Below are 16,042 nucleotides of genomic sequence, written 5' to 3'. Positions count from 1 at the left end.
ATTCAGGAAAAGAAAGGGCCGACACTCTTTGAGGATGGGATAAGAATCTAAGAGAAGAGTGATTGAAGAGGACTGTTATTCTTTGAGGACTCAGTTATGGAGATCCAAGATAAGAATAGTCCTAAAAGGACACACCTTGCAGACATCTAGATGGGGTATGTACCTTAGAGGGTGTTGTAGTGACTACAACCACCCTCCAAAATTTTGCCTTTGCTTCGTTTTGGAGCCTCCCTACCAACCTTTCATAGCAGCATGTCTTGTTTCGTCAAGTACACAAGCTTCAGTGTTTTTCTTGTAGAATGACAGTCTGTCCATTAGAGCTTGTTGCATTCCCCTCACAGGCTGTTTTTCTGGACTTGGTCCAGCTGCAGGCTAAGAAGCTCCCTTAAGAAATTGCGCAATTCAAGAGGGAAACCAGACTTCCCTCTAGAAATTGCGCAATTCTGTCTGGCAGCCTACTGGGCTCCAGAATTGCACAAATTTGCCAGTCAGGCTTCATCTAGAAAATTGCGCAATTCCTCTCAGCAAGGCTGCTCAGCCCAGGAATTGCGCAATCTTGGGCAGCAGTCAGCTGCTCTGCCCAGAAATTGTGCAAATCTCCTGGGCAACGAGCCCAACTCTCTTCCAGAAAAGTGCATTTTCTTACAGCAGTTGAGCAGCCTCTCACATGTGCAGTGGAGTTCACTGGTTCCCTCTAGGACCGAGCAAAACCGATTTGCATGCATGTGTTGCTTCTCCCAAGGCAACATGCAAAGGCATCTCTTGATTTAGGGATCTACTTTTAGTAGTTGGAGGTTACATGCAAAGATCTTTTAGGAAACCTCCAACCAAGTGTCGCTCTTCTTGGATTTGTGGCATGCGCGTCACATCTTCAATTTTATCAAAACTCATGAACCAGACATTGCAGAGCTCATTCCTCACATCATTGTTGCAGCTCTGACATCCCACATCGCATCTAGGAGTTGTCAGCACATTCAACTTAGTTGTTTTGGGGTAAGCCCGCCTTCCATGTCTTGTGTTGAATTTTTGGCGCTTTTTGTGGTTCGCTTTGTATGAATGCTGCCTGCTTGATTTCAGTGAGCGCTTGTTGTCGTTTTGATACATTCTAGCTTGTACTAGCACCGTTTCAGTTTTCGTTAACATCTCACAGTTGTCGCATGCATGAAATTGCTTTTCACGAAAGGTCGCCGATTCGGCGACTCACCTCACCCACATGCATGCTGTTCCATTTTCTGAATATGTCATTCACAGTTTGCATGCATGATCATTCACTTATGCTTACACTCAGTATCGCCATTCATTCACATTCATATTTGCTTTCAGTTGCCCGTCGGCGGGTCTAGGCAGCGCTTGCCTGGACTCTGCCTCACCAAGACACCATTGCGTAATCCTGAAAGGGAAGACTCTGTCTTCCTCTTAGGAAATGCACATTTCTTCCCAGTGACTATCCTCCAGTGTTGCATTGCGCAATCCTGAGGGAAAGTGAGTGTTGGCCCAGAAAATTGGGCAATGTAGTCACTAAGCCTGCAACCATTGCTAGCCGAGATTGCGCATTGCGCAATTCCAGTAGTCAACATCTGGGCTAGGCTGTGCATTGCGCAGTTCCAGCAGGGAGTCAGCCTCCTGACAGCTCGGATTGTGCCTTGCACAGTCTTGGCAGTTAGTCTCCCGACCTCCCGACGGAAATTGTGCAACCTTCATGATCAGTCACACAGGTATGTTGCAAGTCAGTTCTCAAGTTCATTTTGGTTTTTTACTGATAGATCGCTTGTCATGAGTGTTGCCATGTCTCTAGGTATCATAGGTGTTCATCGACCTCTCAGCAACATAGGTACAATGGTTTCCAGGAGAGCAGAGTCAAAGACACCATTCAAAGCACATTTGGGGATTCAGACGATCAAGTGTCTATGAACTTGCCTACCCACCAAAACATCAAGTTATTCGTAGACAAGGACATCAAGATATGACACCAATAGCATCAAACCAAGCAGCGCCATGAACATCAGTTGAAGGCGGGATACTGGATGCAACGAATGCAAGAGGAAGGTTGTTGACAACACAGAGGTGGAACAAAGTTGCAAGCTCAAGTAGATCTACTTGTGGTGAAAGGAACTTTGGAGACTCAGTGTACGAGGTGACTGCGCAACATGAAGATCACGCGAAGGCAGACAACGGAACAAAGAAGGACTTGCAGGTGCTTGAGTAGCAACTCAAGGAAGAACAAGAGCTGCACAGACAAGAGAATGAGTTGTAGCAGGAACATGTACAACAGGGGGCGCAACATGCATAGACGGATGAAACTGTGCTCGTACAAGTTATAGATTCATCCCAGCAGCTGGCACAGAGCAGACAGGGCGAGTGGTGTTGTTGATCGCATGCAAGAGAATTCGGCAGCATGCATGTCATTGTGCACACGCATGCGATCTAACCCATTTGGCACATTCACTGAGGCAAAGATAAAAAACAACTCCAACTGGAGTTGAACATGTAGTTGACAATTGATGTGCATGACCACCAACACACACTGGAAGATCAGCGCAGACACTATGCATCAGTGTGTTGCCGGTTCGGCCACACCCAAGAAGACCATGCACATGCTAGCAGACAAGTTGGATGGAGGAGCCACAGTAATGCACCGGGATGCAACAGAGGCAAGAGTTCGCTTCAGCAAGATGTCACCATGGAGTGCATGCACACCATCACGGATGACCAAGCTTGGCATCAGCTCACCACCTTCACCATCACAAGCATGTCAAAGAGTTGGTCTCATCACAACGGACCAAGTGTCAGTGATGTCTTGCATGGCTTGCTGAAGCCATTTTGTCTCACATGGGCACATGTGCATTGTAATGTAACGTCTTGTCAAGTGGAAGTTCAAGTGTCGATAGTTGGATGTAACAGTCATAGAGTAGATGAAGAGTCATGAGGGTAGATGAATTGTCACAAAGGGGAATGTCAAGGGTCACTCCACCCTTTGCTATAAATAGAACCTCATAACTCATTGTATGGGCTTTTGGTCAGCCAAGCTTCCGATAGGAGTATCTTAGAGAGAGCTTGGACAATGTTGTAATGAGCCATGGCTTCTCCACTGCGCAGAGCTAGTATATCTCTTTAGAGGAGCAGGCGGTTGTGGCTGTAATGTTCCACTGTCGGAACTAGTGGTTAGACATGGATGTATTGTATGACTGGAACTTACACTTCTTAATATAACAGAGCCAACACGTTTCATGCATATGTTGTATTGTATTCTATGCTATCTGGTTTACTCTAAATGATATATGTATTTGTTTGCTTACGCATGCATGTATGGACTATTCTGTATAAGTATGTATGAACCTTTCTGAAATGTGTTGTTGGTTTAACCATCATTTTGGTTTGCTAGCCAACTTACCTTCCATGTTGTGATGCATCTTTGCTCGTGTGTTCCCTTTTTAACTCTGTTATATCACAGGTTTTCAAGAGGCACACTCATCTCAACCCCTGTGTGTTAGAACCTCTCATGCACCTTCCGTAGCTTGCTGCAGTTGTCACACCCTTGCTACCAACAAAGACATCTTACTTGCCTCTGTGCGAAATCATGGTCAAGGCATTACCGTACGACCCACCACTGGGACTCCTACACCAAACGGTTTGAGGTCTAATTGGGACTTCTTGCCGAGCAGATCCCCTTACATGTTGGCGGGTCCAACACCGTCAACATTTTGGCGCTAGAAGGAGGGCCAGATGACAAGCTGAGCCCTCATCATCTGTTTTGAATCTTCACACATCTATCATGGAGTTTGTTATAGTTCGCCCTCCGAAATGTCTGTCCAACAGACATATCTTTCATGTCGAGAGAGAGTTTTGGGATCACTTCTCACAACTCACATATGATGGTGAAGGCGAAGTGGCTTGGTCTGAGCACTTAGATGATTTCCATGCGCTCATGTAGGGCATGGAAGATTTTAATGAAATAGAGGTTTGTTCGCTGCTCGCACACACATTTTACGACCACCCATCACAATGGTGTGGCACACTATCTGATAACTCCGTGCACTCATTCAAGCAGTTCAACGATCTAATTAGACCTTTTTTCCACCATTTTGATTCTGAAGTGTTTGATAAAAAAATGTTAAAACAAAGGAAGGCCCCGCATGAATAACCTATGGAGTTTTCTAAACGCTTATGTCTATTCATGTATGAAGCCTCGAAAAGTCAGATGAAATTTCAGTGTTTCTTGGACAGATTCAAATACTGCATTGTCCAATCTGTCAATCCCAAGAAGAAGTTCAAGCTTAAACCCCACTCAACATACTTTGGTGATGGAGCTGCGCAATCACAGACAAACACGGTCATTGTCACAAGTGACTGTCTGCCATCCCCTCATCAAATAGCTCCACCATCGTAGAGTGATGTGGGAGAGCATGCACACACATCTGTTCAACCATCACATCCTCCCGACATTGCTCCTTCCGATTTTTGCGCAGATTTGGTTGTGAGTCCCATACCTCGTCACATGTATTTTGTACCTCAACCTCCATCTTCAAACTGGGATAATCCTCCAGATGACACTGTCTTGTGTTCTTCCATTCTAGACTCTACACCTGTTTTGAATGAGGATCGATCTATCGACAGAGTTGGTGTTGCACAACCAACATGCACTGACATTCATGAAGAGCATGACTAGGAGCTTGAACATCTATCGACCACAGAGGACCATCCCTGTCTGTCCGTACCTCCTCTGTTTTTTCCTGACCTCCTTAGTGATCTTGCCATCCCTGATTTTTCATGTGTATCTCTGTCCATGGAAGCACCCATTGTTGATCATTCGCAGGACACACCGGATGTTAGTCCATCATCTAACAACAAAGAGGACCGATCATTCTTTGAACATCCACTTGATTTTTCATCTATCTTTTCCAAAAACGCAGAGGATGAACATTCTTGCTTCTCATCTACCCCTCTGTGCGATTCATCGAATCATGAGGATGCCAACCAACATCCTGCATTTTCTGATCTTAGTTGTCATGATCTCTTCACCCCATCATCCGATCACGATGTTGATTCACTCTTTGTTAATCCGTCTAAGACACTGGTCTATGATGATCCATCTGTCAATGAAGATGAAACCCCCCAGATTGTCGAGGCACTTCAGCTCGAGCTGATGGTTATGTCAGGCCCTCGCTGTCCTGAGGTTGGTTTCACTTCTGATCAGGAAATTGTTCAAACATGCAAGGCTCCTCATCACTCATCTGTATGCATTGAAGATCAATCTAACACTCAGATTTCACTTCCTCCACTCGAACTACATGATCCCATTGCTCATGCATTGGAGGAATCTTACTCAGCAAGCACACTTGCACAATGTAGGTGGTCTACCTTCCTCATGTATGCTTGCATATCACAGTCAAGAGTGTGCTATGCTTAACATCTGCACGTAGTGTCACACAACATCATGGTATGTCCACAGACTGCATGTCATGCACTTTCACTCATTTTTGTTCTGTGGATGCTTGTAAGCTCGAAGTGTGTCTGTCTTCATTGTTGTATCTTTCACAGCTGCTGGTCCGCATGACCATGTTGCTCGCAAACCATGTCTTCACCAACATGGGTCAGCCAATGTGCCGATGGGTGCATTGGAAGTATCACTTCATGTGATTAGGCCCATGCACTGTTATCTTAGGAGTAGGAGTAGCATTTGCTTTCAATTTGCTTGCTTGCATGCTTGTTTGCTTTCTTGCTTTGCATGTTTGTTTGTCTGCTTGCTTGTTTGCTTACTCACTTTGCCTTTGCATTTCCTTCTGCTTCTGCTTCTGCTTTGTGTTGTTGTTTGTTTGCTTGTTTTCATTCGTAGGTTAGTTTCGCATGAAACCATGCATGACTCTTGAAACAAGTTGGGTAAAGTACAAGAGGCCTTCTGCAACTATCACTACTTGGTTATCTGCCATCCTACCTCTATATGAAGAACTTGTTGCTTTTAGTCCATGATACATCGATGGAAAATATGTGTTGTTCGAAGTGAGCCTTGGTGAAAACACAATGCTTGCACGCTAACTATTGTCACCTGTTCTTGTCGGTTGTTTTTGGGTTAACCCTTGTCAGCTCAGTCAAGTAGAGTAAGGTGAGGGGGGAAACCTTAACAGGCACATCAGAGGTATAATAAACTACTTCTCTGGAGGAACAACCTCTTTTGCTCTCAATTAGTCGGGATCCCTCTTCCACCTCTGAAATGAGTAAGTGTATGCACAGTTATGAAAAAATTCAAAGAGTGAAAAATAAATAAGGCGAAAGAAGAGAGAGGCTTCCTGCACAGAAAGGTGATGCAAGTAATTCCGTCGGGGTACTGACCGGGCTCGCTGGCAGCAGAGCCATGCTTGTGTTCCTATGTTACTCTTCCGGGGTACTGTCTAGGCCTGCTGGCAGCGGAGCAACACTAGAGATGAAAATAAGACTCTGACGACTATACTGCTTGTGCATCAATATACCCCTCAACCCCAATTGAAACAAATGTGTTGCCTTGGCTTGGAATGTGTGTCAATCCACCAAGAGCTTGGCAGATGCTACATCTTACAATCAAGCTAGTGTGGAAACCAAGACGAATTGAGAACTGAACAATACTTCTGGAGGTGTTAGAATTTCTTTTCACAAACAAGGTCCATTTAGAGAGCTAGAGTTCTACTAGTGTGTCACTAAGTGTTGTAGCGGCTACGACCACCCTCCAAAATTTTGCCTTAGGTTCGTTTTGGAGCCTCCCTACCAACCTTTCATAGCAGCATGTCTTGCTTCATCAAGTACACAAGCTTCAGTGTCTTTCTTAGAGAATGATAGCTTGTCCATCAGAGCTTGTTGCATTCCCCTCACATGTTGTTCTTTTGTACTTGGTCTAGCTGCACGCTGAGCAACTCTCTCAAGAAATTGTGCAATTCTGGAGGGCAACCAACCTTCCCTCTAGAAATTATGCAATTCTGTCTGGCAGCTTTCTGGGCTTTAGAATTGTGCAAATATTCCAGTCAGGCTTCATCCAGAAAATTGCGCAATTCCTCCCAGCAGGCTACTTGGCCCAGGAATTACGCAATCATGGGCAGCAGTGAGTTGCTCTGCCCAGAGATTGCACAAATCTCCTAGGCAGCGGTCAGCTGCTCTACCCAGAAATTGCACAAATCTCCTGGGCAGCGATCCCAACTCTCTTCCAGAAATGCGCATTGTCTCCTGACAGTTAAGCAACCTCTTGCATGTGCAGTTGAGTTGACGGATTCTCTCCGGGACTGAGCAAAACCAATTTGCATGCATGGATCGCTTCTCCCAAGGCAGCATGCAAAGGCATCCCTTGATTCAGGGATCTACTTTTAATAGGTAGAGGTTGCATGCAAAGATCTTTTTAGAAACCTCCCACCAAGTGTCACTCTTCCTAGATTTGTGGCATGCGTATCACATCTTCGATTTGATCAAAACTCATGAACCGGACGCTGCAGAGCTCATTCCTCACATCAACCTTGTAGCTCTGACATCCCACATTGCATCTAGGAGTCGTCGGCACATTCAACTCAACTGTTTTGGGGTAAGCTCGCCTTCCATGTCTTGCGTTGCATTTATGGCGCTTTTTGCGTTTCGCTTCGTATGAATGATGTCTTCTTGATTTCAGTGAGTGCTTGCTGTTGTTTTGATACATTCTAGCTTATACTAGCGCCGTTTCAGTTTTCGTTAACATCTCACTATTGTCGCATGCATGAAACTATTTTTCACGAACGATAGCTGATTCAACGACTTGCCTCACCCACATGCATGTTGTTCTATTTTTTGAATCTGTCATTCACAGTTTCCATGCACGATCATTCACTTATGCTTACACTTAGTATTGCCATGCATTCACATTCACATTCATTTTAAGTTGCCCATCGGCGGGTTTGGGTAGCCTTGGCCCGGACTCTACCTCACCAAGACAACACTGCGCAATCCTGAAAGGGAAGGCTCTGTATTCCTCTTAGGAAATGCTCATTTTTGCCTAGTGACTGTCCTCCAATCTTGCATTGCGCAATCCTGAGGGACAGTGACTACTGGCCCAAAAAATTGCGCAATGCAGTCACTAAGCGTGTAACCATTGCTAGCTGAGATTGTGCATTACGCAATTTCCATAGTCAGCAACCGGGCTGGACTGTGCATTGTGCAATTTCGACAACCAGTCAGCCTCCTAATAGCCCGGACTGTGCCTTGTGCAACCTTGGCTGTCAGTCTCCCAACCTCTTGGTGGAAATTGCCAACCTTCATGATCAGTCACACAGGTATGTTGCAAGTCAGTTCTCAAGTTCATTTTGGTTTTCGACTGACAAATTGCTTGCCAGGAGTGTTTCCATGTCTCCAGGTATCGCAAGTGTTCATCTTACTCTTAGTAGCATAGGTACAATGGTTTTTCCAGGAGAGCAGAGTCGAAGACACCGTTTAGAGCACATTTGGGGATGCAGTCGATCAAGTGTCTATGAACTTGCCTACCCACCAAGACATCAAGTTGTTCGTAGACAAGGACATCAAGATATGACGACAGCAACATCACAACAAGAAGCACCATGAACAACAGCTGAAGGCACCATACCGAATGCAATAAACGCAAGAGGAAAGTTGTTGACAACATAAAGGCAAAACAAATATGCAAGCTCAAGCAGATCTACTTGTGGTGAAAGAGACTTTGGAGACTCAGGCTACGAGGTGACGGCGCGACATGAAGATCACCCGAAGGCAAAGAATAAACAAAGAAGGAGTTGCATGTGCTCAAGCAGCAACTCAAAGGATGAAGAAGAGTTGCACAGACGAGAGAATGAGTTGCAACATGAACAGGTACAGTAAGGGGCGCAACATGCATAGACGGATGAAACTACGCCCGTACAAGTTATAGATTCATCCCAGTAGCTTGCATGGAGCAGACATGGTGAGTGGTGTTGTTGATCGCATGCAAGAGAATTCAACAGCATGCATGTCATTGTGCACACACATGCAATCTAACCCATTTGGCACACTCATCGAGGCAAAGAAAAAAAGAAGGTCCAACTGGAGCTGAACATGTAGTTGACAGTTGATGCGCATGACCATCAACACACATTGGAAGATCAACACAGACACTATGCATCAGTGTGTTGCTGGTTTGGCTGCACCCAAGAAGACCATGCGCATGCTAGCACATGAGTTGGATGGAGGAGCCACACCAATGCACCAGGATGCAACAGAGGCAAGAGTTTGCTTCAGCAAGATGTCACCATGGAGCGCATGCACACCATCACGGACAACCAAGCTTGGCATCAGTTGCCCACCTTCACTATCACAAGCATGTCAAATAGTTGGTCTCACCACAACGGACCAAGTGTCAGTGATGTCTTGCATGGTGTGCTCAAGCCATTTTGTCTCACATGGGCACATGTGCATTGTAATGTAACGTCTTGTCAAGTGGAAGTTCAATTGTCGATAGTTGGATGTAACAATCACAGAGTAGATGAAGGGTCATGAGGGTAGATGAACTGTCACAAAGGGGAATGTCAAGGGTCACCCCACCCTTTGCTATAAATAGAACATCATAACTCATTGTATGGGCTTTTGGTCAGCCAAGCTTCCGATAGGACTATCTTAGATAGAGCTTGGACAGTATTGTAACGAGCCTTCGCTTCTCCACTGCACAGAGCTAATATATCTCTTTGGAGGAGCAAGCGGTTGTGGTTGTAACGTTCTGCTATGGAACTAGTGGTTAGACATGGATGCATTGTATGACTGGAACTTACACTTCTTAATATAACAGAGCCAACACGTTTCATGCATATGTTGTATTGTATTCTATGTTATCTGGTTTACTCTAAATGATATATATATTTGTTTGCTTACGCATGCATGTATGGATTATTCAGTATAAGTATGTATGAACCTTTCTGAAACGTGCTATTGGTTTAACCATCACTTTGGATTGCTAGCTAACTTGCCTTCCATGTTGTGATGCATCTTTGCTCATGTGTTCCCTTCTTAACTTCGTGCTATCACAGGTTTCCAAGGGGTGCACTCATCTCAACCCCCGTGTGTTAGAACCTCTCATGCACCTTCCTTGGCTTGTTGCAGCTGTCACACCGTTGCTACCAATAGAGACATGTTACTTGCCTTTGTTCAAAATTGTGGTTAAGGCATTACCATACGACCCACTGCTGGGACTCCTACACCAAACGGTTTGAGGTCTAATTGGGACTTCTTATGGAGGAGATCCATTACATGTTGCCTGGTCCAACACTGTCAACAGAGGGGTAGTGCAATATCACACATAAAGCCTCCCAACATAATGTTCTTGATTAATTAAAAGTTTGCCCAGTTAGGCCTCAGGAACAGTGTTGGTCATGATGATGATGTTTACAATATGGCTTATTAATGTTACTCTTGAGAACTCTTCAATTTGAGATATGATGTTGTACTGGTTGTAGAATTATGAATACCTCCCTAGTTAAGAGGGAGTGTTGATAAATGTAACTAGTTTCGGTCATCATAATTGTTTTACCCATTTCAATATGTATCCTATATAATAAACAAGAAAAATAAAAGAAAATTATTATTGTTAAATCTTGGGTTTCATGCTCATTATTGATGGCCTTTCAGGTAAAAGCATGTTCTAGGGTTTGTTAAGTCATATGATATATTGTCATGAATCAAAGTAGTCAACATCATATTTATAAGACCCTTCCAGGCAATTTGTAATTGTGAAAAGAATTATTTTTGAGTCTAGAAAGTCTTGGAATCTCCAAGAGTACAAGTCAGCGATGGGATCCTCAAGTCGGCCTAAAGGAGGGAGTTCAACCCCTTGAGAAGGCTATATAAAGAGTAGTTCGACTTCATTTGGTGACACACTCACAAGTTTCATCTATAAAAGGAAGAGTTTGATCTGTAGCTGGGAAGGAGCAGAAAGGGAGAGCGAAGATCTGGAAGAAGTTGGGAGGCCGAAATATCTTGTCTTTGGGCTCTATCTCTCTCACACATGCAAAATTCTGGAGTTGTTGGGTTGTAGTAAGAGGTCAAAATTGTAGGATCAAGTTGCTGGAGGACAACGTGCAAAATCTATAGCTGGAAGAGGGAAAACCATTGTCTGGACCTCGTTAAGCTTGAGAGAGTTGTCTTGCTCTAATTAGGTCACAAGAGGAGGTTATATTAGGGTTTCCAAGAAGCTACAAGGAAAAAGTAGTTGGGCCGAAGTTGCAGGTCGAATAGTAGTAGCTGGCAGGTCGAAGTTGCAGGAAATTGCACTTTGGTGCAAACTCAAGAAGGACTTGAGGGAATGGTTGACTTGGTATCGAGAGAAGGACTTGGTCTAGGGATTGGGATTGTATTTCATTTGAAGCAGATTCTAAGAAGAGAAGAGTTTCCGAGTTTTCCCCTTGGAGGGGTTTTGCCCTAGTTGAGAGCCTACATCTGTGTCCTATTTTGTTGTTATTGCTTCTTGATATTGTTTGATGAACATATCTAACTAAAATATTATAAAGAAGACAACTAAGATTCATAAGCAAGTATCAAGGTAAAAAAAGTAAGTTTAATAAGTTGCCACTTTAATAAATTTTCTAACAAATTGTGCTCAGAAAAGTTCGGTCAAATTAGTAAACAATTCAACCTCTCTTGCTCAATCAAACCCAATCAAAATAGTCGTCAAATTTGCCTCCAAGTTCGGTCTACTCAAAGTCAACCTGTGGTAACCTTAGCTTCAAATCTACGATCAAGGGTGGTCAAAGTGCCCAGAAAAATTCAATCAATATCCCAGTCAATGCAGCCTTTGAAAACAAATCAGATTCCAATCAAACCAAGTCAAAGTCACCCCAAGTCAACGTTGGTCAAAGGAGGCCAAAATAAGAAAGTTAACATAGTCAACAAAAGTCTCCTCCCTCTCCTTCGCATGTGTGAACTTGGCCTTGCAATTTCAAAAGTGATTGAACTAAATGAAAAAAAATTACGTGTGATGAGATGCCTCCAAGTGATGTCAACGTAGGTATTTAATATGAGAGTTAGGAGATCAAATTTCTCCTCTAGGCAACTTGACAAATTTGAGTTGACCCCAACCAACATTAATAATAAAAAATTTCCATGTGCAAATTTATTTTTTCACAAGTGGAATAGGGGTCTCCTTAGGGCTTGTTGGGATTCTCCAAGGAGGGAATTGCTCCCTTAACTACTAATTTTCAACAGAAAAGATAAAAATGATCTCCAACAACAGATTTCTCATTGGCCAAATTTGTTCCTCCACTACAAGAGATTGAATGAGCTTGTTATGTTGATAATTTGTCTCTCACAGTCTTATCTATTTATATAGAGCTCTAATGTTGAGTGGAGACCCATTAAGGGGCACCTCATCACAAGAAACCCCTTCGCTAATGATACCTACATCACAACTCAACATTAGACTAGAATCGTTCATCCCACTATTGGGTGAAAAACGCCAATCAATAAGCAATTCAAACTTCATCTATAAAAAATAGATCACTCTATCCCATAGGACAATGTGAGCATCATGGGCCGATCTCCCCTAGCCAAATCATCATGGCCCCATGGGAGAAAGACTACCCTGGGCCATTCACCCCTAGCCAAATTAGCATGGCCCCATGGGTGAATGTATCATTATCTCCTATTCAAATTATCATGACCCCACGGGAAAATGTATGCCCAATGCTACAAAAACATACAATGATGAGCACCCTACTAATAAGTAGCCTAGATCTTTTTATGCAAGAGTCTTTTCTTCTATGCCTCTGTGAGAGGCCATCTTCACCAATGTGTGGAATCATACCGATGTCGAAGATATGGCATTTAGGGAAGATAATATGTATTGTCTTGTTTATGTAGCCCATGTTTATCATTAATAAGGGATGTAATTTTGTGATATAATGTTGTCTCTTTGTGGCCCCATGTTTAGATTAAGTGGGAATGTTGAAAATAGGGTTGTTATACATTTTCAATCACTTTCATTTGGTTTTGGCCACAATTGACCTTATATTGAGTGGGTATCTATTCACTTGCTCATTTTTATGCTCCGTTTTTCTCTATGGTATTTTTCTCGGCTTAATGGGGAGTGGGGATGTTGAAAATGGTGTAAGCGTCACTTTCAATGATTATTGAAAGTATATTGTAGTTATTACTATAATTCTAGGTTTGGTCAAGTCTAAGCTTGTACATGTAGGAACATAAACCCTCTTGGGGGAAGAAACCTACTCGTTAATTTGTGTATATATACCTAGCTTTCATTTGTAATGTATAATCATGTGATTCCTTTTCCTTAGTAATAAAGTGATTTGCCTAAGGACACCTATCAAGTGTTGTATTTTCCTGTGCTTGTGTTTATCTCTATCTAGCACACTAATTATTGGGTTCACTCTCTCTTTAGGGTTTGTGCTTCTCTTGGAAAATTTCTCTTCCCACTATTGTTTTTCCCTAGTATTGACTTGTTTTTTTATTTATTGCAAAATGTAATCTTCTATATGTTCCATTCAATTCTCCTCATTATTTCTTGTGAAGCTCTGCATTTAATATATTAACACTAGTGTAATATGATTGCTTTGTGGCATATAAATCGCTCTCGCAAACGAGCGATCTGCCTAGGTTCGAAAACCAAATAGTGGAACAGAACAATCAAATACATAGAAACATTCCCTAGATTACCATCAAATCATAGATGTAAGATTTGATGAATGGTTCATACCTTTTTCAAAATGCTTGTCCTCATTGTTTGATATAGCTCTCAATCTCGTTCTCAATGCTCCAAGAAAAGATCTGCAAAGACACAAAATACAAATTATAAAAGCATGTGATACATAAATGATTTAACATAATCTATACAAGTGATTAAAAAATCTCATAACAATCACCATAACAATAGTTATGGGAAAGAAATATGCATTTGTATTATAAGGAAAGGGAGAGAGTTATAACCAAAGCCTTGATGTTGATAGATTCCTCCCAATAGTCCCCAGTGATAACCTTGCATTCGAAAGCCATCAATGGATACTTCATCTCAGTGGAAATATAGTTTCAAGAGTAAAAAAGTCAACCTTTTTTTTTTTTCCTTTGGGTGCATTGTATTTGTAGGCCAAGGATGGAAGTTTGAGATCCATTTAGGTAGGAGTTAGGTCGACAATAGATGGAATGGGATCCACTATGGTAGGGATGAGATCCATTATGGTAGGAGTTCGAGCCCATATCTTCACCACTTGGATAGATACCTTCACGAGGCTTCTAGAATGGAAGCTTCGTAAACTTTTTTATTTTGTACCCATGTAAGAAGACCACCACACTTTTAATGAAGGAAAGTACAACGACATTGCTACTCGTTTATTATGCAAGGTGCGACGTTGTGGTTTGTAATACTAGCACCTGTGACGATCTTTGAAAATATGATTTTTGAGGTATGTAATCCAGGATTCTTGTACTTCATGGAGAGGTATTTCTTCCATCTTTCTTGGGGATTGATGACCAACGGTTCTTCAAATGAGGAAAGATCTAGATTTGGCATCATTTGCATGGATGTAGCAAATTGATGTGTAACAATTTTTTTTTTTTTGTTTGAAGTTCAACGTGTAATATATCAACACTAGTATAATTTGTTTGTATATTTATGTCTAGTAAAGCTCAACATTTAATATATCAACACTAGTGTAATATGATTGTTTATTCGGTAACAAAATGTCGCTAGGTGTTTTTTTCCTTTTGTTTCTCATTTGATTGTTATAAACGCTACTCATCTTTCATACTCAAGTTCATGAATATTGTTTTATATCAGTGGTTACAAATGCTACGACATTCAAAAGTGTGGGAGTAAGCTTGATCGGGCATTTTGCAAAGTTCTTAATCGATTACATGTAGGTATTGCAATGTTCCCTCTTAGCATTATTGTGTTAATTGCAAACAAAATCTAACGAGTATAAACACTCGTGTGTGCTTTACATTGATCTTAATGAGAATGTTTGAGTTTTATATTTAACTAACATTTAAGAAATCACATTATGCGATAAACATAAGTGGAGGAGATGCGATTTTCTCACAAATGTAATATCATATATTATTTAAAGGGACAAGTCACATAACTTTATGGACCTACTACACGAATTGTAGAAGTGGACTTCTAAGGATGCATTTGTAAGGTATAGAGAAAGGGGATGTTCGTTCATAGGAGAAGAGCAATGCAGACAAGGATCATAACGGATTGTTGAATGTAAATTAAGAAGTGACATTATTATGGCCTATAAGTTATATTATTATAATAATTTTGCTTTCAAAAATATTTCAGTCACATGATTTTGTTAGATGGTATTTTCATACAAAATATCTGGTTTAAAATCAATTAGCATATAATTTTTTTTCATAGATAATGAGAATATGTAGTTTTCTTATGACTATCCAAACCATAATTCACTTTATTCCTGTCATGTGTTCCTTCCTTCATATTAAGGACGTTAAATTCAATTTTTATAATTGATATTTAGCATCGGGCTCCATATTTGTCAGAGAAATTATTTCATAACATTTTATATAGGAAATTTTGTTAGTATTAGATGAACATTATAATTTTATATATATCAGATGATGGGGAGGAATGATTGTATCTTCCTCGCTTAGGATCAATCTCTGCAAGTGACATGATGAACTTTGATATAATGGCTTTGAGCCTTATTGAATTTGAGTAGTCCCTCGAGTACCGAAACATGTATATTTTTTATATGGAAAATAATGATATTTCTCATGATAATATATATATATATATATATATAGAGAGAGAGAGAGAGAGAGAGAGAGAGACTTTTAAATTAAATTATTAAGATTAAATTGCACATAATCATATTATTATTGTAGTATGTGGCAAAAAACATTGATTTGTAAATAGTGATGTGAATGCAATTAGGCAAGTTACATTTCTTGGCTTTCTTATTAGAATACTTTATTCTTTTTTATTTCTATCATAAATTTTCTCTTTTTATCTATTGTTAAGCTCCTTAATGGTAAATTAAATTAATTTTCATGAACTAAAATATCAAATTGTCTCACAATTTACATAACAATCACATTTCATGGATTT

The 16,042-nt window shown here is 41.3% G+C and overlaps 1 protein-coding gene across 3 annotated transcripts in view; it reads left to right on the top strand.

Annotated features, from left to right (window-relative positions):
- The window catches only part of LOC149178831 (protein ARV 2-like), a 434,005-nt gene extending 418,757 nt beyond the window's left edge, over positions 1 to 15,248 (top strand). Inside the window, exons 10-11 of one of the 3 annotated variants that reach the window (XM_089420450.1) lie at positions 14,750 to 14,830; positions 14,990 to 15,248. In XM_089420450.1, coding sequence (XP_089276576.1) covers positions 14,750 to 14,830; positions 14,990 to 15,036 — 128 coding nt within the window. In that variant the 3' untranslated portion in view covers positions 15,037 to 15,248. Of the gene's footprint in view, positions 1 to 14,749 lie in introns of all 3 variants that reach the window. The other 2 variants (XM_089420452.1, XM_089420451.1) reach the window with 2 other exon arrangements.
- Positions 15,249 to 16,042: the final 794 nt, after the last annotated feature.

Source organism: Pinus tabuliformis, chromosome 4_1 (assembly GCF_031772625.1).
Source record: "Pinus tabuliformis cultivar Carrire ecotype Pingquan chromosome 4_1, CPIR1, whole genome shotgun sequence".
Lineage (NCBI taxonomy): Eukaryota > Viridiplantae > Streptophyta > Pinopsida > Pinales > Pinaceae > Pinus > Pinus tabuliformis.
The sequence above is the reverse complement of the archived record's forward strand: the minus strand, read 5'-3'. Positions and strand labels throughout refer to the sequence as shown.